Source organism: Nicotiana attenuata, unplaced genomic scaffold, assembly GCF_001879085.1.
Source record: "Nicotiana attenuata strain UT unplaced genomic scaffold, NIATTr2, whole genome shotgun sequence".
Taxonomy (NCBI): domain Eukaryota; kingdom Viridiplantae; phylum Streptophyta; class Magnoliopsida; order Solanales; family Solanaceae; genus Nicotiana; species Nicotiana attenuata.
Window position 1 is genome coordinate 42778 of NW_017673813.1, and position 25617 is coordinate 68394.

Here is a 25617-nt window from a genome sequence, read left to right on the forward strand (position 1 = left end):
GGAAAAGTGAGAATTGGCGGTAATTACATTGTGTAATTACAAGGTTGCTTTTTAGTTTCTTTCCTTTTTTGTTTTTATTTTAATTTATTTTCTTTATAATTTTTTATTTCTATTATTTTACTGTTTTAATTTTATTTACTTTTTAATTTCTTTTGAAATTTTAAAATATATTAACTTTTAAGTTTTGATAGTTATTTTATTTAAAATTTAATCTAACTGTGTAATTACACTTGTGCAACCAAACAGTAAACTTGTAATTACATTGTAATTATACTATGACAAACAAACATATAATCGTAATTATACAACTGTGTAATTATTAAACTATGTAATTACCACTCTAGTAATTACACCAATTCCAATTATTGGTGGCTTTCCAAAATAAACCTTAAATTTTAGGAAAACTAAGCTAAAGTATCTTAACTTTCTTTGACTAATAAAATAGCGTATATTTAGCAATATGGAGTTTCCACCATATTTTACAAAATTCTCTCGCTAACAGTTAATTATTCAATAAATTATGTAGCTTGTTCAATTAACTTTGCATAAAAAATATAATTTGTGCAACTCATGTAACCTGTTCAATTTTACATGAATCAATTGGTTATGTTAGAACAATTTCCCCTCATTTGCATTCACTATTCACTTTCCATATCCGTGTCGGACTCGGTATAGCACTTGTACTCCCTTCACACCCACTTTGAAAACCCGATCGCGTCTCGCAACAGCCTGTGGAAGTCATTGGATTTCTTGTAATATATCACTCATTCCCTTCGCCATCTCAGTACTTCACTCCAACTAATGAGGAAACCGCGAAATCTGTATACTTTCTAAAACCCTAAAAGGTTTGCTCTTTCAGTTTAACTACAATGGCGAAGAAATTCGTCAGAGACGACGTGCCACTTTCTAGATTTGGAGTATTGGTGGCGCAGTTGGAATCTATAGTGGCCTCAGCTGCACACAAGTCTCCTGACCCTCTCCTCTGTTTTGATCTTCTCTCTGATCTCATTTCCGCCATTGATGAAGAATCCAAGGTCACTATATTTTTCATTCCGTTTTTATTTTTGTCAACTTCGCTAGATCTTGATCGACTTTCTTTGTGAATTGTATCCAGTCATTTCAACATTGTCGCATTCATAGCAAAAGTCACTCTAATTCCATTAACGTATCCAAAAAAAGGAATTTCTATTGACTTCTCTTCACTTTTCTAGTCTCAGCTAACTAATCTTGACTTAAACTATGACCCGTTTGTATTAGCTTATTGTAAATAGCTCATAAGCTTGAACGGCTGAAAATCATTTTTAAGTGCTGAAACTTATTTTTTAAATAAGCATTTATGTGTTTGGATAGATGTACTGAAACTGATAAAATGACTAAAATACTCTTACAAACTTTATAAAAGATTGTAAACTAAAATGTTTCTTCATAAATAAAAAGATGAACAACGAATATGGAACAAAGAGAAAGTTGGAAAATTTATTTTGGAAAAAATATTTTGTGAATTAAAAAATATTATTAAGGATAAACTAGTAAAAGCCTTGGTCAAACTAAAAGTGCTTATAAGCTGAAAAGCCATAAGTTTGGGGTGACCAACTTATGACTTATAGTTGATTTTAGCTTATAATCACTTTAGATATTTACCAAACGCGTAGATAAGTCAAAATGTGCTTATAAGCTAGTTTGACCAGCTTATAAGCTTAGCCAAACGCCCTCTATATACATTAAGGATTTTTTTAAATATATGCATTTTTTCTAAGTTCACATCCGCTTTTTTTTTTTTTTTGTTGGTGTTGGCTATTATTGATTGTATTGCATATCGAGGTTGAAAATTCTTGGAAGATGCGAAGCACTTGGGGCCTATTGCTGCATTATCTTAGTTACTTGAAGAAGTATACTTTAATGTTTCCCTACCAATCAGTGTTGGTATCGAAGAAGCATACTTTAATGTCTCCGGCTTTTCAAAGATGAAGTAAAACTAAATTTGAAAGGGCAGTGGTAGATGTTTTTCTGGATTATCATGTTTATCTGCTGCTCAGTTTTCAAATAACGATATGTTAAAGCATCAATCTACCAAGTAGGTACTGATCCATTGTTTATTCGTGATATTTCTTGGTATAACTATTTATATATCTTCTTTCTTATAAAAAATTTCTATCCCTCTTGGTTGTTGATCAGAGAAAGTATTAAAAATGCCAAGATGGTGACGCCCTGTAAAATATATTGCAAATAAAGGACTGCATACAAAGGTTGCAATCGATATTAATGCATTGTTGACCAATTTGGTGGGAATGCGTTTCTTCTTGTTTGTTGGCACCCCCCAAATGTCCTTCACCAGATCTATTGGATGTATACATTGGTCTAGTTTAAATACATTGTTTGATTAATCTCAAATTTTATTTGACTCGTTTGTTGATCCAGTTTAACATGATTATTGATTCGGTTTTTTCAGGGAGGTTAACATACATATTGTCTATCTTGGTTATGTTTTGATAAAAGTAAATTCAAACTATTAAGTAAAAGTTCAGAAGGTCCCCGTTATACTTTGCGCTGGATTCAATTTTACCAAAAGCATCTTGCTAATGACTGAATATTTAGCACCTCAGTATGGGTACAAGAAGCTGTTGGCTAAGTTGATTTTTTCAGAGCATAGACTGCTTAAAAGGCTGGTGCGGTAATTCTGAGATATTTCTATTGTTCCTCCACGCATCACACGCCATTACATGAATTACTGTGTCCTCTACATAATATACAGAAGAGATTTTGAGTTGCTAGCCCTCTGGAGAATCTATCTAGAATCCCTTGATATATCCTTTTCCAACAGTAGTTTTTAACATATTGCTCAAACCCTCCATGGCAAGGATGAAGAGGAAAGGAGATAGTGGGTGTCATCGTTTCATCCCCTTCTGGGAAGGAAAGAGAGCTTTAGGAGATCGTTAAACTAGGATAGAGAACCTGATGGTGGTGATGCAAAGCTTAATCCATTTAATTTACTTTTGTTCATTTGGGCGTATTATTCGTGACCATACTAATTAATTTTTTTGTATAAGATAAGTAATTTTATTAATGTTGGGGAGATCCCCGTATACAAGAAGTATACCAACAGGTAAAATTTAATAAATGCATTTTCCTACATTATACATATCCTTAGGATGTTCAAGATGCATTTATAGGTAAATTTTTTGCTGAAATTTTGACGACCAAAATTTTTCTGATGAGATTTGGTGTATCAAAACTTGTCGATGACTTTCCAGTGTGATTTCTGGTAAATGTTCCTGATACACTTTTCAAATGTTTCGGATTCACTCTGGGGGTATATTTGCTATGACCATTCAATGTATTGTGTTCCAATGTAATTAAAGGCCATGTTTTTTTTTTTGATGAAGTAAGGAGAATTCATTAAAAGCATCCATCGGATGGGGGCAAAAGATTACAATTAAGAGTGATGGTGTCTGCTCACGAGAGACCGTGTTAGAATGACACATCAACAAAAAAAGAGAGTCTGTGTCAGAATCAGTGTTATAAAAGGCGAAAAGCGCAAAAAAGCTCTAAGGTCTTTTGGGGCTTTAAGCACAAAGCGCAAATAAAGTGTGAGCTTTAATGAAAAGAGGCGCAACGGGAGAAATAGTAAAAATATATATATATATATATATGTAGTCCAAGACCAATAATTATAAGCATGAATAGCACATATACAGACAAAAAAAATAATTACGATAAAATGAAATATCATTTGTTTAGTGTCGCCTTTTCAGGATTACACTCATCGGCAAGGAAAAGTATGCCTTAGCGCCTTGATGCGACATAGAACGTCCCCAAAGCGAGTCAAAGCGCTCAACATGTTTTGAGCCTCGCTTTAGGGCTTAAGCGCGCTTTAAGTGCGCCTTTGAAAACACTGGTCAGATTGTTGGAGTAACATGGTCTGTGAGGATTCCTATAGCCGACCCCAACTTGTTAGGGATTAAGGCATAGTTATTGTTGTTGTTATTGTATGTTCCATATTAATCAAGTACGCAGTGTCCAATTTCTTCTCTTATTTGTCTCAGTTGTCTTTCTTCAGAACTTTTCTCTTCACATGCTTTCTAATGTAACTTGTTTTGAATTTGTGTTAACATAAAGGTGCAGAGTTTAATTTTCTCCAATTTTAACAAAGATTCAATCAATTTTAATATGTTTGGGTATTTGGTGAACTTTAAAAGTCAAAATCTTCCAACTTGTTAGAGTTTTGAATATCACGTTGTCTATTTATGACAGAAGATTGCGATCAAACTTCAAAGAGTCTATTAATTTTTGTTTGTTTGACTAGCATAAACTTTTGTTGGAGCTATTTACTCTGATCCACTTGTTTTTTTTTCTTTATTATGTTAATGGATACCTAAATTGTAAAATTTCAGGAATGTATACTGCTGTGGCAAAGGAAATGTGAGGATGCACTTTATTCTCTACTTGTGCTTGGCGCAAGGAAACCGGTGCGTCATTTGGCTTCAGTGGCAATGGCAAGGATTATACAAAAGGGTGACAGTATTTCAATATACTCTAGGGCTAGCAGTTTGCAGGGATTTCTCTCCGATGGAAAGAAAAGTGAGCCTCAGCGAATTGCAGGTGTGTCAAGAATGACTAAAACTTTGAGTTCTGTTGTATATTCTTTATTTCATTGATAATTGCACATAGAACTTGGGGGATCATTTATTACAGGGTAAATTTTCTTTTCAGTTGTTATTATCTAGTGGCTGTAGCTTCATAGCATGGAATTGGTTAATCTAGAATTCTTTACCAATTTTGTTGAAGTTACTCACCCAAATATGGCCAGTTATCTTGTGCTCGAGGACTCAAGCTTTATAAACTATTCAACAATCCAAGAACTACCTAATATGGGATTAAGTATCAATTTTTTTGTGGCTTCATTTTCAGGTTGCATCTTGTTTTCCTTGTTAATTGTTATAATTGATATGTCCTAACCTATGCTTTGTGATGTTTTTTCTTGGTATGCATTATGAGTTTCTCTTCAGTATATGGGAGTTGCTATATTAAGTCGCTGTATTTTAGGTGCTGCTGAGTGCTTGGGAGAATTGTATCGTTATTTTGGTAGACGGATCACTTCAGGCTTACTTGAAACAACAACGATTGTCACAAAACTACTGAAGTTCAATGAGGTACTGAGATTCTATTATCATTCAATGTCTTCCCATATTACGTGTTCATGCATGACTCTCTTTGTTTAGGAATAAAAACTTGCTAGCTTATATTTGCAGTACAATTTAGTCAACTTCCTCACAGAGTTGTGTGAGTCAGAATGGTGTTCTAATTAATGTTATTTTGTTGGTTGTGTTGCGTGACTTGAGTCCTTTGAGAGGGCTATTGGTGACATTGGGTTTTGAAATTGTTCTCTCCCTTAAAACAATTGGATGTTGGAGAAAAGTGGACCGCCGAGAGTTGTTTTTTGATTAAGTGGAGTCTTTTGATAAATGCAGTCTCAACCAAATCATAACTTCCAATACAGAGTGTTAAGTACCAGAAAGTTAGTATACACTACATACTGTAATGGGCTTGAGATATGAGTAGATCAGAAATAATAGAGAGGAAATGAGCTTCCTATGGTTTTCTGGAGGTGAAAGTGTGCATTTTGTGTAAAGAATGCACTACCTTGGCGCTATCCTTAATAAAATATTAATTTTTTGTTACTGATCCAAAAGATAAATATTCCTACCTGTTATTCAAAAAAAGAAAAAAGAAAAAGAGAGGAGGTGGGCACAGTGGGCCATTTTGGAGCTTATGCCCAATGTTACTGTACAGGCCGTTGTTTTTTTCCTTGAGCTTCACACCTGTTACTTGTGTATTGTTCCCGGTTTCATTTTTCTGCTGCCGGTGCTCTCCTACCCATCTGAATGCATTTCCAAGATGGTGGAGGTGTGAGGAAGGAACAGTGGGCCCTTATGGACCTTATGCCCTGAGTTAATTAAAAGAAGATGTTACTTTATAGGTGCCTGTATTGTTTCCGGTTTCATTTTTCTGCTGCCGGTGCTGTCTCCTACCCATTTGAAAGCCTGTCCAAGATGGTATTTTGTTCTTTGCTTCAGTTAAAGTTGGCAATCAAAAATCGACTATATTCAGGTAGGGGCGGATTTAGGGGGCGGAAGGGTGTTCACCCTAACCCCCTTCGCCGAAAAATTACACTGTATATGTAAGGCAATTTTTTTTTTACCTCTATATATTATGTTTTGAATCCCCTTAACACAACCCAAAAGCATAGCTTAGTGATCAAGGGGGTTCAAAACCTTTGTAAGGTCAGTGGTTCTATTCCCACTAGCTACAACCTTTTTAACTTTTCCCTTTTTTTGAACCCCCTTGGCGGTAATCCTGCCTCCGTCACTGTATTCAGGGGATAATAAAGTTAAAATAGTGTTGCAGATATTGCTATTTAAAGTATTATTGTATTTGTCCCAACTATTCTACTTTGGACTTGCATTCAAATTTAGAGTCTGTGGCTATAGTTCCTTTGAAGCCTTAATAAATCCTTAGGTTATGGCTACGATGCAAATAGTATATTTAGTTTATAGTGCCCAACTTAAGATTAGTTTTAGGACTCTAGTGAGTGGTGTGAACTTGTGGGAGATTCAGATGTAGGTATAACCTGTTATTTCATTCTTATAAATAGGCTGTCGTTATACTTGTCAAAAAAAGGCTGTCCTTATGGGCATAGGGAGCTGAATGGAGTTTGACTGATTTTATGGAGAACTCGCGGGTATTTAGAGATGTTAATGTACAAGCCGCTGTTTTGGTCCTTGAAGTTCACACCTACTACTTGCGTATAGTTCCCAGTTTCATTTTTCTGCTGCGGGTGCTCTCCTACCCATTTGAATGCATGTCCAAGATGGTGGAGGTGTGGGGAAGGAACGGTGGGCCATTATGGACCTTATGCCCTGAATTAATAAAAGATGTTACTGTATAGGCTGTTGTTTTTGCCCCTTAACTTCACACCTGTTACTTGCGTGTTGTTCCCGGTTTCATTTTTCTGCTTTTGGTTCTGTCTCCTACCTATTTGAATGCTTGTCCAAGATGGCATTTTGTTCTTTGATTCAGTTAAACTTCTATTATATTTGTCCCAGGTTCTACTTTGGCCTTGTCATCAAAGTTAGAGTCTGGCTATAATTTCTTTTGAAGCCTTAATAAATCCTCGGGTTATGGCTACAATGCTAATAGTGTATTGCATTTATAGTGTCCAACTTAAGATTAGTTTTAGGACTCTAGTGAGTGCTGTGCACTTGTGGGAGATTGAGATGTGGTTATAACCTGTCTTTTTCATTTTTGTAAATATGCTGTCATTAAAAGCTAAGAAGCTGAAAAGAGTTTGGTTGATTTTATGGAAAGCTCTCGGGTATTTAGCTTTGGTGCATAATAGGTAGTTGTATGTCTTTACTTTTTTAATCAGTTGGTATTATCATAAGGTTTTTGAATAATCATTTCAGTGATGCATTATGGAATAAATAACTGAACCTCTGAAAGTCTGTCTCTGTCCATGTAGCACAAATCTCCAATTTTTTCTCCTTCAAGCTCACGTTTAGCTTTCAAATGTTTATTTGACTTATGAAAAAAGGCGGTTTAGCATTTCAAACTTGGTATTATCTTATTTAACCACTTGTACATTCAGGACTTTGTTAGAGAAGAAGCTCTACAGATGCTTCAAAATGCTTTAGAAGGCTGTGGGGGGGCTGCTGCTGCCTCAGCGTATACTGATGCATTTCGTATCATTATGCGAATCGGTATCGTGGACAAATCATCTATTGTTAGAGTAGCTGCAGCTAGATGTCTAAAAGCGTTTGCGAACATCGGAGGGCCGGGATTAGGGGTTGGAGAACTTGATAATGCTTCTTCTTCTTGTGTCAAGGTTGATGAATTGCTCTCTTCCTTTGATTTTCCCATTTTAACGTGGATGCTTATTCTCATCCTATTGGAAATAAACACTGAATCTCTAACTCTGTGTTTTGCAGGCCCTTGAAGACCCTATATCGTCAGTAAGGGATGCATTTGCAGAAGCTCTGGGAGCATTGCTTGGTCTTGGGATGAATCCTGATGCACAGGTTGTAAGTCCTTTTTTAATAAAGTACGAAAATTTTATTAAAAGAAGGAAAAGGACATATAATTAGAAGAGAAATGTACCAAGAGAGGGAACCCAAAAAAAGAAAGGAAACAAAATCTGGGCAAAAAAAAAAAACCTCCGAATTGGAAAAGGAGATAAATATAATGTAAGTGCTTTTAAAAGATTTTAATTTTCTTGATCTGACTTTGCTTATGCTCATTAGGTACAACCAAGGGGTAAAAGTCATTTTACTCCCAAGAAACTTGATGGGGGTTTGGAGAGACACTTGACTTTGCCATTTGTAAAAGGTACATTTAGCACCTCACTGATAACTTTTCAGTTAAACTGTAATATATATGTTTCATTTGTCAGAAAAATCATTGCAGTGAATATAGGTCTTAAACACATCATTGCAATCAGAATGTGGAAAGATTGCATGTGCTATTGATTTAGAGTGTTAAACGTAATATACAAGGGTGCGTCCTTTCTTTCTGTAGCTCTCCCTGAAGGAATTGACTGTCTTATAGAGAAACAACCTTTTTTAATCGGAAGTTCTAAAATGTTCAAATTTTTAGTAAAAAGTCTCCATTAATATCCAATTTCAAACAAGCTTCCTTCTCATTGTGGTTCCCGGTTTTGCTCATCTTTCAAAAATCATAACAATTGAGCATTAGCGAAGTTGATTCTCCTGCTCCATTATCATGGTGAGTGGATCTATCTAGGTTAAATGACAGTACCCTTATTAGCTACAAATCCACAAGCAAAGGAGATAGATAGTGTATTTCTTGATGGAGTGACAAGATTCTTTTTCTGACGTACACTGAAGGAACAGAATTGGAGCAGGAGGGACTGGAAATTTGTGTCCCTCCCTTCTTTTGTCCCTTCCGTTCCAAGTTTAAGTAATTGCTACGCTCAAGTGAAGTGTCATAGCTAATCTTTGTAATTTTCTACCAGAACAATGAGTTCTCATGGAAAAGACTCCTACTTGGACCAATCCATTATTTTTGAAACAGCCTTTTCAGCTATCTGCTAAATGAAGTATTCACATTGAAAAGTCAGATTTAACATCTCCATGCTTGATTTCTTAGTCTTTTGTTTGCAAAGTGTGGCTTGACATGTTTGTCTCTCCTTCTTTCCACATAACTAGCATTGCTTCATGATTCTTTGTTTCAGTGTGTGTGTTGTTCCTTGAAAATCCTGGGAAGATTTATGATGATTTCTGAGTCTCTGATAAGTTGAAAAATTGCAGCTAGTGGGCCTCGGGTGAAAGTTCTGCGCGTTGGCCTAACCTTGTCATGGGTTTCTTTTCTCCAGGTAGCCGATGAATCAATAAATCCTCTCTTACATCCAAACATCCTTATTTCCTGTTTTGGATAAAAAGATTTATACTGTTTTGGAATATCAAAGTTACAAATGCATGTGGGTGTCTGTCCAATATTTTATACGTGAACATTTTTAAGTCATCAACGAAGATTATACAGGCATTGTCCTCTTTTGATAAAGCAGAGTTTAACGTCTCACCTCCACTATAACTTTTTTTATTGGATGTCCCCGAGGGGACCACCTCTGCTATAACTGAAGCTGGTGAAAGGAGGACAAATTTTATCTATGAAAAGTTGGTATTTTCAATGCACGTGGTGACCTGTCATTGTAATTACAGTGGTTTCAAAACATACCCCAAATATACCCCAAGTAAAATATACACTTGAACTATGCCTATTTATCGTGAATTTGTACCTCCTTGGTGCAATCTATATAATACAATCTTTTATCAACCCCCACCCACCCATAAAAAAAGAGAGAGGAAGATTTCGTGCAAAGAATGTTAGAAGAACATACCATTGATGAGTTTCTCTTTTCAGGCCATTCGCTTGAAGTATCTTCAGCCTGATACTGAGTTTGAAAAGTACATCTTTCAATTGATGGACATGCTTCGTGCTGATAGTTTGTTTGATGCTCAAGCACTGGTATATAGTTCTTTTTACTCTGCCAAAATTTCATCTAATTGTGCATTTTATTTTGGCTAGTTGGTGACTGGTCTCTTCAAAATATTTGCTTTTTGTCCTTTGCTGAGGTGAATGAGAGTTGGCTTTCATGGACATTCTCTTAATTTTTTCGGCTGTTTATTCCACTCTAGGAAGCGAATAAATAAGTGTTCATCTGTCTAATTGCTGATGCATGGCAAATTGTTGGTTATAGCTCTCTCCTCACCCTGTTCTATTCAGTTACACGAGATTACTGTTCAATATAGCACGTTCGTGCTGTTTCTGGATGAGAATTCTCATCATTACCTTAAGTGCGTTTAAGAATGTTTAGAATTTGTATTCTTCAGAGCTTCTGGAGATGACTTATGGATGTTAGTAAATGCAATAAGACTTACATCTGTAATATACTCAGCCGAAGTCTGGATTTAAATTTAAAATTCAGGAATTCTGATCATTTCTTGCTCTTTATGGCTTGAAGTTGATGGATATAAACTTCAATCAAAAGCTTGTGGATGTCAATGGACATTCTAATTTGATTTGAAGCACAAAATAGAATCTAGGTTACGATACTAAATATTATCTCTTGAAAGACTTGTCTCCAAGTACAAGGTTGCTTAGATACCAACTTTTTCTCTTGTGTGGACTCACCAACTCCTGATTAGCTAATGAACCTTCTGGGGGAAATCTAAAGCATGCTGTTTTACTTGTAAAAGAAGCTGAAATAAAGTGATACAACCACCAAAAAGGAAGTTCACGAAATCCAATCATAATGCCAAAAAGTTAGAGTGGTGTCTATGGAAGTTGTATCCACTTGGTCTTTACCTTAATTTATTGCAACGTTTTATCTTCTTCATTGCGTTGTACTATATGCTTTTTCTGATTTCAAGATTGTAGACTCAATATCCTCACCAGTTTTATTGATGATTAATTGAAGGCATGCATTTTATACATCCTTCGAGTGGGTATAACTGACCAAATGAGCGAACCTACTCAGAGAGGCCTTTTAGTTCTTTTGGGAAAACAGGTTTGTTCTAGTGAATTGTATTCTGGAATTTCTTCTTGAAGTTATTGGTGGTGTTTGGCTATTTTGCAATGTTTTGTCACATGAGCTGCTCTAACAGTTGCTTTCTGCAGCTTCAATCTCCTGATGCTACTCCATCCATGCGGGTTGCTGCTTTGCGTACCATGTCGTATGCTTTGAAAACACTAGGGGAGGTGAAGGATAATATTCTCTGCTCTGCATATGTTTACCTGTTATTTGTCCACTTTATTAATCCTGTGGATAATTTGCTTGGTCTAGTTAATAGTTGGGATTGGGATTCAATGCAGCTTGATTTTCTCTCTGATTGGTTTATTGAAGACTGGAAGCTTGTACCTTTATGCCCTTACCACAATTTTGCACTCAGGGGCCCATTCTTTTCTGATAAGTAATTAGACATTTTATTGCCAGAAAATGGGAAATCATGTTTACAAGTGGTTACACTATCTCTACAGAGAAATTTTTTTTTCTACAAACTCCATCCAATCATCTACAAGTGCAGTGTCATTTGGACTTAATTTTGCTATGTGAGGGTGAGAATCTAATCGTTTTTACTGATTAACCTGTGCGTGATAATCAGAATATTTTGAGCACGAGTCTTCCAGCTATGCTATATTACCTGGTTTCGCTTCGGTGGTATTCAGCAAATATATTCCTTCTACAGGGTGGAGGCAGGGAGCTGATAGGTCTTTGGGTTTCTTGTTATCTGTTTCTAGGATGAATTGATTTGAGCTGATTGCTTGACTAATTAATTGAAATTCATGTTGGACATACGGTAGTTTGGTTTGTGATAAGTCGTTTAGATTGCTTTGTAGAGTCAGTGGTTGGTTAGTAATTGGTATGCCATTATGCAGGTTCCGGCTGAATTTAAGGAAGTTCTTGATAACACAGTTGTTGCTGCAGTTTCGCATCATGCACCATTGGTAAGCTTCTACTTATGTTCGTATGTGGCTTCCTTTAATGCGGGAGTAGATATTCACATGTTCCTAGACTTGAGTTATCAACGACGATTACTTAAAGAATCTATAAATCAGGTTCCATCAGCCTGTCGTGTCTAGCAAAGTTTGTAATTTATTTTAGTTTCTGCAGAAGTCACTCTTGTTTCTATCTTGGTATTAAATAAGAGTAAGTTATTTTTATGATGAATAAGAAAATTCTTATTGATCGGGAAAAACCAGCACTATGATAGTGTTGGGAAAAACAAAAAGATGGCTATCCTAAAGAATTTTATTGCTTCCAGAACTTTAATTCAGTGATAAGAGCGCAACATGTGATGGGTGGTTAGACGCACATCACGAGTTCGAACTCTGCCTCGGACAAATTAACTTTATATTTAAGTGGAAAGGCTAGAGGAATGGGCCCATTATCCACTGATTTTCGAACCATGTGGCAGCTGGTCCCCCAAGGATTTCTCGATTATCAAAATAAGAAAAAGAGAGAGAGAGATGTGCTATCCCTATTTTTCAGTGGAGTTTCTATAATGTCATGAAAAATGTCTACTTCTATATACATCCCTGAGGTTGGGGTCATGTCTAATTTACAAACATTTGTTCTTTAACCTATATACAGTTGTTAGCCTTTCCTTGAGAACACCTCTCCCTCCAAAGGACCCATAAAACACCAGGGGGTTGGTGCTGCGAATCGCCTTATTCTCTCTGGTTGTGCCCCGATATCCAATCCTAGGCGTACGGGGGAGGAGAGGTTAAGTGTCTCACATTGGTTGGGAAAATGGGTTGTCTCCTCATATGGTCTTGAGCAACCTTCATCTTGTAAAGAAAATGGACCTTGTGCCTAACTCAACCTCAAATGCTAACTCATGAGCTGAGGATTTTCCAAAACCATATGAGGAAACAACTTATTTCATCAACCAACGGATGACTCTTTATGCCCAAGCACGCCTACGACTGGACATCTGATGCTTCGACATTGTAACATGGGGCAACAGTCAACACTGGGTAAACCAAGAATAGGATGAGTCTGCCTCTGTACCATGTGAAGAATGAAGCAAAGAGGAGAAAATACAGCTTGATTATTCCGTCAAGCTAGTGAGTTTAAATACAGAAGTGTACAAGATCTAAATAGTAAGGAAGACCACAAACTAACTAATTATCGGGAAAGTATCAATCTAATTAGTTCTGACCGATCATAATTGATACGCAGTATTATTTACAATATTCTTGACAGATCTCATGAGCTAGCTTTTGGGGTTGAGTTAAGGCCGCAAACATTTTCTTAACAGTAGTGAAGGAAGGAAAGAAATCCTGTTTATGCTTTTGGACTTGTAATAATATGTTTATATACTTTTAAATTGGAACACCCAAGGCCTTTTACTGAATCCATCATTTGCTTGATTTCATGGGTAGCTAATCATTGGCTTCTGACTCCTTGACTGTTGCTTTGTTAGGTGCGCATTGAGGCCGCTTTGACCTTGCGTGCGTTAGCTGAGGTTGATCCTACATGTATTGGTGGTTTGATTTCTTATGCAATAACGATGCTTGGAGCAGTTAGAGAAAATATTTCATTTGAAAAGGTAAAGCCAAGATAGATACTTGGTGCTCATTTTTCTAGTTTGTCCTGGCTCTATCAGCTGGGTTCATCATGATGTATCCTGTTCAACATTTTTATCTAATTGTTCTAAACTACATCTCTTGGTGGAAATAGGTCATGTTTGTCTTGTCAAACTGTTATTATGGACCATAAACAAGTCAACTACCCACATAACTACATTTAAGGACAATGGTCTGCAATTTTCTGGAAATGTAACTTAGGTTGGATTGTCTCTTTTGCTTAACAATGAACTCTTGATTCACCTATTAATTATTGTGCTTTCGCTTATACATCCTGTGCTTCAATTTTTCTGACATTGTTTTTGTTTGGGATGCTCCTACATGTTTGACACTATTCCATTGGTAGTATTATTTTACGTAAACTTTTACAACTTTCATGTTCAGATTCATTTAACTATTTGAATTTTGTACTTTGACAGTGATATTTTCTCAATCAAGCAATCTTTTCCATTTAAATACCTTCATATATAATGAAAAGGAGGGAATCTTTCCACCCAAAAATTTGTTTTTCAAGAAGACCTTGATTCAGAATTCCTCAAGAAGTGTTTCTATTGAATTGGTTTTTCTTCTCTGGCAAACTCACTATGTCCTTTCAGCTTTTTGGCAGGATACTGTTATCTTTTCCTTGTCTTCAAGGATTGAGAACACTTACTTTTGCTGTTGTATAGCTTTTTGCAGTATTTTAGCCTTCAGATCTGTAGGCATACCTGTACTTTAGACGTGGGCTATGTATTACTGGGTTACTACTTCGAGAAATAACGTCATCCTTCTTCTAATTAATTGATTTAAAGAAAGGTTTCCCCTGTACGAGAGGGGTAAAAAAACCAAAAAAAACCCACTGGCTTGAGTAGCCTACCCAATCAGCTATACAAGTCAATGTCTTGTGTGCTCCAAAAAATAAACAGAACGCAGATTATATTTGATCTCGAAAATCATGTTCTCTTTGCCCTTGGAAGCTCTTGAATTGCGCTCTGTCAATGCAGTCCAATTACAGCTTGAGGATCTCAATATTTTAAAATAAGGGAATGGTGGAAACAAAAACCACCACCAGTAAGGTATTTATCCAATATATCAATTGACTATGTCTCAATCTGAAACTAGTTGTTGTTGGCTATATAAAAAAAAAGGGCAGCCCGGTGCACTAAGCTCCCGCTATGCGCGGGGTCCGGGGAAGGGCCGGACTACAACGGTCTATCGTACGCAGCCTTGCCCTGCATTTCTGCAAGAGGCTGTTTCCACGGCTTGAACCGGTGACCTCCTGGTCACATGGCAACAACTTTACAGTTACTCCAAGGCTCCCCTTCTGTTGTTGGCTATATGAATCCTCCATATTCATTCCTATCTATTTGGAACCATTTCATTCCAACATGTTCCATTGAAATAGATTCTTCGAGTTGGTTTTTCAAGACTTGCTATGACTTAAAATGGAGTGAGAGTGACAATAAAACAACAAAAAAATAAAAATCGAAGACATGCTCCAAGTCTTAAAGATTTTCAGTTATTTTCTCTAGGTATTATCCGCTTATTCATTGGACTTTTGGAAAAGAAAAATGAAATAAACAGAGAAGTCAAATTTCCAACAACTAAGCAATGATATAATCCTTCCACATCATAGAAATGTTAAAGCTACAGGTGGCTTACTGGCTTAGCAGACCGCTTAGGTGTCTGCTGGGTGCTGACTGACCATTACTAAAGAAGTGTCCTTTTTCTTTAAGAATTATTTTCCATTTCCTCTATGTTGTTTTGTTCCCATTATCATAGAGTTGTATTAGTCATGACGTTTATTAGAAGTGTTACCGAGCCTTTATGAGTTTTGGTTGTTTGTGGTGCCTACTTAATGGTTTTCGTGTTATCATTTCTACAGCGTATCGCTTTATTCTTACATATTCAATTTCCTACGCAGGAATTGATTCTTTTCATTGCTTGTGCCTTTTGGTATCTTTTTACTTAATTATAAGGACTAGGTGATAGTTCTCTGTCTGGATCATTGGGTTGGAGGTTTGAGGAGGAAATGGGAGAAATTAATAAGAAAGTTAAGACATCTCTCTGTCTGATATACTGGCTTATTGTTTCGAATCATTTCCTTCTCTTTCCATCATAAGCTATGGACCCTTAAGATTCCATCCAGACACGGTTCTCGTCTTTGCTGTTGTAGGCTAGTAACAAAATATTTTGATAATAAACTTCCATATATTTGGGGATTGACTAGACTTTCGGCATGCAGTTCAACCATTTGCTGTTTGGAGTTACAACATAATGCCATGGAGATATCTGATGTCAACATTAGAGCTCTGAAATACTGATAAAAAGAAATAAAATATATATTTGAACTCTGAAATCGGTTCAGCTACTGAATTGAATTTTGAAACGGTTGTCAGTTATTGCCACTTTTTCCATTGTTTTTTTGGGTGTGATTTTAGTTATATTAAAGAGGTAAAAGTTTTGGATCTGCTCGCCTCACTTGGGAGATTGTTTTAGAAGTAGTTGACTGAGTCAGTCCAGTGGTCCAAGGTATTCAAATTGAGGTACTATTCACGAGTTCAAATCCCAGTCTACCGTATGTGGTCTAACCTTATCAAAAAAGATTGTTTGAGATGACTGTAGTAAGATTCAGGCTACCTTCTTTTGAGCTGTTTTTGGGCGTACTATCTTTTTACCTAAAGGCTCTTCCCCTGCTCACTGATAAACATGCTAAAGCGTACCATGAGATCAGGAAGCAAGATCTTACTTTTTGTTTGATTGTGTCATTGAGGAGTCTTTGTTTCTGATCTTACATTCTTTCTCATCTTCTGGGAATTAGATTTTCTCCTATGGCTAGGTGAAGTTGATGGAATTCTTCACTTGCCTAAAATAAAAAAGATTAGACTGCTCAGAATCCAGATGATTTATCCAATTAAAGAAGGGGTTTGGCTGCTTCTCTGGAAGAATGGTAGAAAATTTCTTTTTTCTAGGGATTCATTTATCATCATCATCTCTCCTTTGGTTTTGCATTTTTTTGGGATAAAGTTATAGGTTTATTGCTATACGAGGCTGCCCAGTATACAAGAAGTAGAGGAACTAAGAAAATATGGTTAGGAAAAAATGATATCCAATCATCTACACTAATGAGAACCTTGTGGGTGCATAAAAATTCACCAGAAAACAAAACAGGCCTCAGCTGTATTAATTCATTTTCCGCCACTTCAAAAGCTCTCCCATTCCTCTCTCTCCATAGTACCCACATAATGGTCAAAGGAGATATGTCCCATGCCCGGCAGTTTCTCCTCCTCCTTCTGAAAGCCCAGATGTGCATCACGTCCTATTTACAGGGAGGAATCGGTTTAATGATTTCATTTTCTGTTTGATTTACAGGGAACTAATCTAAAGTATGAACTGGAGTGTCTAGATGGTCAGGCTGCGGTTTTGGCAGCTTTGGTGTCTATTTCACCCAGCTTACCTCTTGGTTATCCATCTCGGTAATGGCTTTCTCCATTTATGTGTAACCTTTTCTTTCTCCCCAAAAGAATGCATAACCATCTAAAGTTCATTGCTTGTGATGACTATTAATTAGTTTTAGTTATTCATATTTCTTCAGTTTGCAAAATCTCTGCACGTTTTGCCTTTGCTTTCTTACTTATTATCATATCTACCTTAGTCTCGTCCTTGTAGTATGAGCATCCGATTTATAGGCGCCTCGGAAAATTTTGTTTTTCCCTAACTCCTAGAAAGCTTTAAATTCACTTAAAAACAGAGAAGATTAAATATTTGTCCACCTTCTATGCTGATTCTCTATGTGTTGATTCTGATTGGAGCGTTAAATTTGGATTTTCCTCCATGACTCTTTCAATTTCTGTTTGTTTAATGTACCTCTCCAATATGAATCTGAAATAGGAATCGGCTAACTGTAGAAATTTTGTTATTTTTCGTAGATTATTTTTCCATGGACAACTAGTCAGGCCTTGTATATGAAATTTTGAGGTTCAGACTCAGCTAATTAGTGGAATACGTTGGGATAGAATAGAACATCTCTGAAGATGTTATTGGAAGCATATCTCTATGAAATTGGAATAGGCTAGCTGTAGAAATCTCGTTGCTTTTCGTAGATCATTCTTTCATGAACAACTAGTCAGGCCTTGTTTTTCAAACTTTGGAGTTCGGAATCTCCTTTAATTAGTGGAATATTATGGGATAGTATAGAACATTTCTGAAGATGTTTTGGAAATATATCCTAAACTTTGAAGTTCAGGATCTCCGCTAATTAGTGCGATATTTTAGCAGATCCTGCTAAGCATACTTTTTGGCATCGTGTAGTTGAAGATCAGTCATTTTCAATCAGTAACTAATCCAGCTGTCTTTGAAATTTGAGATAAATAGATTTTACTTTGTTCAGGCATGCATATTGATCTGAAAAATCATGGTAACAGTTATAACATTTTCATGGTTGTCTCGCGTCACAATGTTAATATGCTATATATTTCCTCTTTGATTATTTTCTTTGCTGCATTTTTCTTTCTGAAATCTGTTTCTCTACGGGTAACCTGTTTCTGTCCTTCTGGTGTTAGGCATCAGAAGTAACATGACTCAAAGATAATATCTGAAAACAGATCTACCCATCACAAAAAAAAGTCTGAAAACAGTTCAACAGGATTCTATAGTTCTTTTCCTTGATTTTATTATCATCTCTGTTGCTAGAGCTATTATCTCAGCCTCCTTTTCTTTCCAGTCGAAGGCATTTTTTATGGTTGTTAGCAGTATCATGTATTCTTTTATTAATGTCCTCATGCTTTTGTTTATCTTTTTCTTATTTTTATCTTGGGGACCTTATGCAGTTTACCCAGATCAGTAGTTGAACTGTCTAAGAAAATGATAATGGAATCAAGTCGGAATCCTATGGCAGCAACCGTTGAAAAGGAGGCTGGATGGATGCTCTTATCCTCACTGCTTGCATGCATGCCGAAAGAGGTACAGTAAGTGGTTTTGTAGATATAATTCTCCACTTTTGTTCTTCATGGTGCTATTTCATTGGAGATGCAGGAACTTGAGGATCAAGTTTTTGATATTCTTTCTTTATGGGCTTCCGCATTCCATGGAAATCCAGAACGACATATCACTGAAACAGAAGATCTCCAATCTAACATAAGGTTAGATATGTTAAATTTATAGAAAATTATTTATTGTGATTTCAGGAAAAATTAAATATGCCTGGTTAGATATGTTAAATTCTACACAACTATTAATGTTTTTATTTGTCGTTTGGTAGGATTTTAGGAAAATTAGATATTGGTAATGACACGGTGACCTTGTCTGCGTACCTGCTGTTCAATATCATTTTAGTCAGCCTAGATCACCTACATTTTGGATAAGCCAGTATCACAACTCTAAACCACATAAGATGGATGTATACGATCATTATGAGAAATTTATTGTCATGCTCTGTTGGGACATACCAAAAAGCTAAAAGTGCTGCCCCTCTATGTTACTTCTTCTTACTCTCTCCTCTATCCCTATCGCTTGCTGCCGACCAAAAACTTACACCTTTTCTGGTGGCGTATGGATCCATACCTGTAAGTACAGAAAACCATCTACTCCCTCAGCAACAATTTCTAGTATGATTTAACTGTGAACAGCCCATCTCTCCTCTTTCCAACCTCCACGAATCTTGTGTGGAAGTAGTATTCTCTGCTTTTAGAGTAACTCCACCAAGTCTTGGGAAGCGACCATGTCTTAGTCCTCAGATTCCTTCTAAACTTCAGATCCCAAAGTATCTCCCCTCTCTTGCACCCTATGTATCTATGGACTGTTATCACTCTCTGGGTTTCTACTCTGCATATTTTAGGGAAAACAAGCTTCGACATGTTTTCACCTCACCATTTGTGGTTGCAAAAGTTAATCCTTCTGCCATCCCCCCTGAATCCATTATGGAAGTCTTCACAGTCCTTCATAATGCTCAAACGGTAGTAAGAAATTTCTAATCCTCTAACAGCCATCGATTGTGCCATACTTTTCTGTTACCACTCCATAGAGCCTGCTCCTAAACTCTTAACTTCCATAGCTATTTCTCTAGTAAAACTTTGTTGAACACTCTTAAGGTCTTTCCCTCCTGAAACACCACCTTCTTTTTGGAGACTGGATGACCCCTCTTACTCACTGTGTAAACTTTCTGATACAATCTGCAGCATCCATACGAAATTCGTCTTGATTCTTTCTACTTGTTCTGTTGCACTAGCCAGTGCCTGCAGTCTGTAACTCCATACAGCCTTCTATGTAGGGCTCGGTTCTCCGCACCTGAATAAGTATCTTTTACAGGACTTGATTGAGAATTATTTTGTGAAGAACCTTTCCAAATGATATTATCTATTCGGTGAAACTATGTAAAGTTGTATAGACTCAATAGGAACGATTCTACCTCATAAAACTCCCAGTTCTACAGATATCTTCTAAAGGAGATGTCTCACGAAGTTTGTTTCCTTCCGGGCTTCGAGCCTTGCCCTTCTCTTGTTTGTGACCAATTAGAACAAGCAGGGAAAGTCATCTTTCAACGTGTAATATGGTAATATGGTAATTCTACATCCTAGTGAACCAAATTGATCATCACCATATTTTCTTGTAATCACATTCCTCCAAACAGCTTCTCCTCCATTGCATATATTCGAAGCCATTCCCCTAAAAGCCCGGTGAAAGATCTCAGGTTTCTGTATATATCTAGCCCCCAAGCTCAATAGGTGTTGTCCTATTCCAGTTCACGTGGAAAATTTTCTTTTCTTGCATTTGCATTATCCCATAGGTTACTTCTCATTAGTTTCTCCAGTATGAGAATGCTTGAAAGCGTTGCCTTTATAAAAGTGACTTCCGTTCATTTTTGAGAGAGACCGTCTTTTCCACCCCTCTAATCTTTTTTGATGAAGTAAGATGTTTCATTGATGGCATCCAGAAGATGCAGAAATACAAAATAGGCCATTGTTAGCTCCATTACAATGTGTTTCCCGCCAGAGAGCTAACAAAAAAACAAAAGAACAAAAGTATGGCCTAAGTCAAAGTAAGTGAACTGATAAAATTTAAATAGGAGGCAACATTATTTACAGGGGTTAGGTTGCTCCAACTAAAAAGGTACACTAGAACTTTAGCTTTCAAAAAATGGGGAGGAGTTGAAACTCCATCAAAACATCTGTGATTCCTCTCTGTCCAAAGAACCCAAAAGATGCAAGGAGGGATCATCTTCCAGATTTTCCTGATGGCTCTGTCAACTTTCCACTTGTTCCACCCTTCAACTGCTTCCTTAATGCCCTGAGGTAGGGTCCAGCTTATTCCCATAATGGAAAAAAACATAGACCACATGGAAGTGGCTACTGGGCAGTGAAGAAGAAGGTGGTTAATAGACTCTGAGTTTTGTTGGCACATGTAGCATCTATTAGCTAGTTGGAAACTCCTTCTACAGAGGTTGTCTTGTGTGAGACAAGCTCCCTTTAGAGCTGTCCATGAGTAGCAGATAACTTTTGTGGGCACTTTTGTCTTCCAAATCAGTTTCCAGGGCCAGGAATCAATGATTTCATTCTGCTCACAGAGGTGTTTGTAGCCTGCCTTCACAGTGTAAGAGCCTGATTCAGAGTTACCCCACCTGAGTCTGTCTGATGCTTGTTCATTCACGGAGAAGTTCCCAAGTCTTCCATACAGTTCCAGAAGACTTTCTAGTTCCCAATCCTGCAGGTTCCTTCTAAATAGGAGGTCCCAGGTTCCTTCTGATCTGTTTTGAGCTATTGTTGAGTCTGGAGCACTGGCTATTTGATATAGGGATGGATAGCTGTCTTTCAGAGTGCTTGTGTCTAGCCATTTATCCTTCCAGAACTTGACATGTAACCCATTTCCAGTCTTGAATGATATGTTCTGGGAGAATTCCTCCCACAGGTTGCTGATGTGCTTCCAAGGGCCTACTCCATGGGGTGCTCTGTTGTGTTTAGTGCACCAGTGGGACTGTTGTCCATGTTTGGCAGCAACCACCTCCTTCCATAAGCTAGAGCTTTCATCTCCAAATCTCCCTAGCCATTTCATTAGCATGCTCTTGTTGTGCTTTGCTAGGTCTCTGATTCCGAGTCCACCTTGGGATTTTGGTTGTATTACCCTGGACCATTTGACAAGGTGGAACTTATGATCTTCAGAGTTACCTTTCCATAGAAAGGTTCTTCTAACTTTGTCCAGTTGTTTTAGGACCTTACTAGGCATAGGAAAGAGTGACATGCAATAGGATGGAATGCTGTCCAAGGCACTATTTATCAAGGTCAATCTGCCACCCATTGAGATGTATTGTAGCTGCACATTTTGTCCATGACGCCTTCAATCTGTTTACAAGTACTTTTGGTGGTAATTTTTCGTAGTAGGCTAGTCCCCCTTCTTCAGGATTAAACAATGAATGAGTGAAAGCTCTTCTCAAAATAGCAAGTATCGTAAAAATACTCCAAACGTTCCCGAACATCTTTCATCACCACCACCCAGCAATGATGGAAAAAGGCAGAACTGAAGCTGTTAACAGGCCGGTGACTTGTCCCTGTATGGCTTCTCTCTGCTTGCTCCACTTCATCCTCCTCGAAAGACTAGTCAAGCGCATTCCTCTCATTCTGGCCGATTTTCTGAAATGTGCTGCCCTTAAAGTTGGGTTTCCGTTCCTCATTTTTTCTCGTAGAGGGATGGTAATGCTGGATAATTCCTTCTTATGAAGTTGTTCCTCCGATTTGCATTGGCGATACAGTGGAAGAATCTACCAAATACTTATTCCGATGCAAGGACCACACTGATTGAAAAGAATGTAACTTGAATAGCATCAAAGTAATCTGAATTTTGTAAGCAAGTCAGATGAAAGTATGCATGTTTAGGTTTTGTCCAATTTGATGGGTTTTTAGATTATTACTTATTTTAGGATGAAAAGTTCTCACTTTGACAAATCATTCCACATCTATTAGTTTTTCCCGTTCTTTCGAGTTACAAAATGTTATTTGCAAAAGGAAATTCTCGAAATTATACAACTATTCTATTTTACTGAGGGACAAAGGGGAGCCTTGGACCAATGGTAAAGTTGTCTCTGTGAGACCTATAGGTCATGGGTTCGAGCCGTGGAATTAGCCACGGATGCTTGTATCAGTGTAGGTGCCTACATCAGATTCTCTAGGGGTGCGGCCGTTCCCTAGACCCTGCGTGAATGCCGGGCTTCCCTTTTTCTCATTCTATTTTATTGAGGGACAACATAGGCAAAAAGAGCAAATTTCGTCAGATAAGAATCCTCTTGTTTTTAAGAAAAGCAACAGATATAATATCTGCTTTCGCAAACCTAAATAAATAATAATTAAGTATTCTCTAGTTAACCAGTTATACTTTTGGATGATGCGTTTTACATAATTGAACATGGTATATCCCAGTTGATAAAGGTCTTGAGTCGGACTTTCACATTCACCGATCAATAAAATAGCCCACGTGCTGGTATGATCAGTATAATTTCTATACTTAGCATCTTTTTTTTTGTTTCATTGCAGCATTCTGTACTTTATAAGGGCCTTCAAGCAAATGTCTCTAAATATAATCTCGTGCTCTTTGTGTTGCTGTACAATTTTGTTTCCTAAGACTTTTAATGTGGTTTCTGAAGTCTGTGACTATATATAACTTTGTGAAGCTCTTTTCATTTTATTTGTAGCGTATGGTGTGCTGCAGTGGATGCATTGACAGCATTTATAAAGAGTTTTATCTCTTCTGGTGCTGTGAACAAGGGGATCTTACTTGAACCAGTTCTGTTATACCTTAGTAGGTATATACATGTGAAAGAAGCATCTTCTTATGTATGTTTTCTGTGAAAGTCTGATGGAGCTCTCTTATGTTGCTTATGTTTGTGAAAATTGTTAATACAGGGCTCTGTCATATATATTGCTGTTGGCAGCCAAAGACCAAATGAGTGTCAAACAGGCAGCGGAGATATTTATCATCAAGACACTAATAGCCTATCAGTCAATTTCAGATCCAACTGCATATCGGAGAGACCATGCCCGTCTTATTCAGATATGTGCAACTCCTTATAGGTGAATGTTTGATCCAGCTCATCAGCTATGACGTAGATATGTGTTTCCCTGGCAAGAGTCGTTCCTTTTCTTTTTCTACAAGGGCACCTCTTTTTCTTTTCGTTTTTGGAAGAGCGATGTCATTCTTATTTTTTCCTTTTCGGGACAGGAAAGCTTCAAAATGTGAGGAAAGTTCATGCTTGAGGATGCTGTTAGACAAAAGAGATGCTTGGCTTGGCCCTTGGAACCCTGGCAGGTACTTAGCACCAAAATCATGGAACTTGTTCCTTTCTTTCTGTGGATTATTTGCAATTTCCGGGGGAGTAACTTTGTTTTTTCAATCATGGACTTGGCTATGGTTAATGATGTGCACATCATTACCAACTGTTGCCTCCTTTTAACTTGGTACTAATAACCCAGTATAGAAATTAGTCATTTATCTTGTTGATTGTTCATCCAGGGATTTGTTTGAGGATGAACTTCGCTCATTTCAAGGTGGAAAAGATGGTCTACTACCATCTGTATGGGATAACGAGCTTCCGAGCTTTCCTCAGGTAAAGAACTTCCGCTGAAGAGGTTGACTTTCTATGAAAGAAATATAATTTGCTTGACGTCATATAACTTGAGAAGCCATGAAGAGGATTCAACTTTTTCCCCTTGTTTGATATCCATTACTAATACATGTTTCTGATCATGAAGCCGGAGACTATAAGCAAAATGTTAGTGAATCAGAAGCTCCTCTGCTTTGGCAACATATTTGCTTCCGAGGTAAGTGAATATGGTTGATGGCTTGGCTTTGTGTTAGAATTATGTGCATATATGGAGGCATTGATAGCTTGCAACTTAGTTTGTCATTGTTCCCCTCAGGATATTGGTGGAATGCTCTCACTCCTCGAAATGGTTGAGCAGTGTCTGAGAGCTGGAAAGAAACAAGCATGGCATGCAATCAGTGTTACAAACATATGTGTGGGCCTGCTATCTGGCTTGAAGGTGATCTAATAATTTAGACTTTTTATGCACTTGTCCGGAATTTTACATGTCTTACATCTGCTTTTCTTGTGCTTGCCTTCATCACAGGCTTTGCTTGCTCTACGTCCTGAACCCTTACCATTGGAAGTACTTAGTCTGGCACAATCCATCTTTCAGGTTTTCACTATCTTTTTGTTGATATTTTAGTGCCCTTGCCTTTCTTGTCCTTTACAGTCTTTCTTAGCTTTTGGTGTTTACCTTGACAGAGCATTCTGGCTGAGGGTGACATCTGTGCTTCTCAACGCAGAGCATCATCTGAAGGTCTTGGCCTATTAGCTCGGCTAGGAAATGATGTGTTCACTGCCAGATTGGTTAGTTCCATTTGAATCTTTTCACAACCTCCTGGTTCTAGGACAATTAGTGTCATTGAATCCGTAAGAATCTCAATTACCCATGTTCCGTTGTCATTTTAACTGGTACGCGTCATTGCAGACAAGAGTGCTCCTTGGTGATATAAATTCAGCAGTAGATTCAAACTATGCTGGTTCAGTTGCTATATCACTTGGTTGTATTCATCGCTGGTAAGCTTGAATGATGCAAACTTAGTGTGTACTTTTATCATTTCGCTAAACACATACATGAATTCCTTTTATATGACAGTGCTTGTCGCTCTCGACTCTTTCTTACATGAAAATTTCTTCCACAACCTTTGACCAATCTGGTGGTGCTATTATTTACTTTCTTTCTTCCCTTCCCTCCAATGAAGAGATCTTTGGTATTGGTAATTATGTCGATGTGTTTCAACTTTAAATGCACCAATTCTGCTTGTCCATGAGCAGCTTGTCAAATTGAAGTGCAAAGCAGTATTTAAGGTAAATAAAGGTTTAATGAAAATAGCTGATTGTCTAATTATAATGCATTTTGGAGCTAAAATTTGTAAGCACCGATCAATTAGTGAGGTTTTGAGCTG

General features: G+C 37.3%; 1 protein-coding gene across 1 annotated transcript in view; it reads left to right on the plus strand.

Annotated features, from left to right (window-relative positions):
* The first annotated feature begins 596 nt into the window (after positions 1–596).
* LOC109217357 (HEAT repeat-containing protein 5B) overlaps positions 597–25617 on the plus strand; it is a 48299-nt gene continuing 23278 nt past the window's right edge. The window contains exons 1-24 of the mRNA XM_019381597.1: positions 597–1034; positions 4392–4599; positions 5044–5150; positions 7646–7882; positions 7986–8075; positions 8298–8382; positions 9324–9388; positions 9937–10041; positions 10994–11083; positions 11194–11274; positions 11953–12021; positions 13503–13628; positions 17017–17120; positions 18474–18606; positions 18679–18785; positions 23321–23431; positions 23532–23699; positions 23848–23934; positions 24139–24232; positions 24378–24446; positions 24546–24668; positions 24756–24824; positions 24914–25018; positions 25140–25228. Of these exons, the coding sequence (XP_019237142.1) occupies positions 870–1034; positions 4392–4599; positions 5044–5150; positions 7646–7882; positions 7986–8075; positions 8298–8382; positions 9324–9388; positions 9937–10041; positions 10994–11083; positions 11194–11274; positions 11953–12021; positions 13503–13628; positions 17017–17120; positions 18474–18606; positions 18679–18785; positions 23321–23431; positions 23532–23699; positions 23848–23934; positions 24139–24232; positions 24378–24446; positions 24546–24668; positions 24756–24824; positions 24914–25018; positions 25140–25228 (2687 nt within the window). The 5' untranslated portion in view covers positions 597–869. The remainder of the gene's footprint in view (positions 1035–4391; positions 4600–5043; positions 5151–7645; positions 7883–7985; positions 8076–8297; positions 8383–9323; positions 9389–9936; positions 10042–10993; positions 11084–11193; positions 11275–11952; positions 12022–13502; positions 13629–17016; positions 17121–18473; positions 18607–18678; positions 18786–23320; positions 23432–23531; positions 23700–23847; positions 23935–24138; positions 24233–24377; positions 24447–24545; positions 24669–24755; positions 24825–24913; positions 25019–25139; positions 25229–25617) is intronic.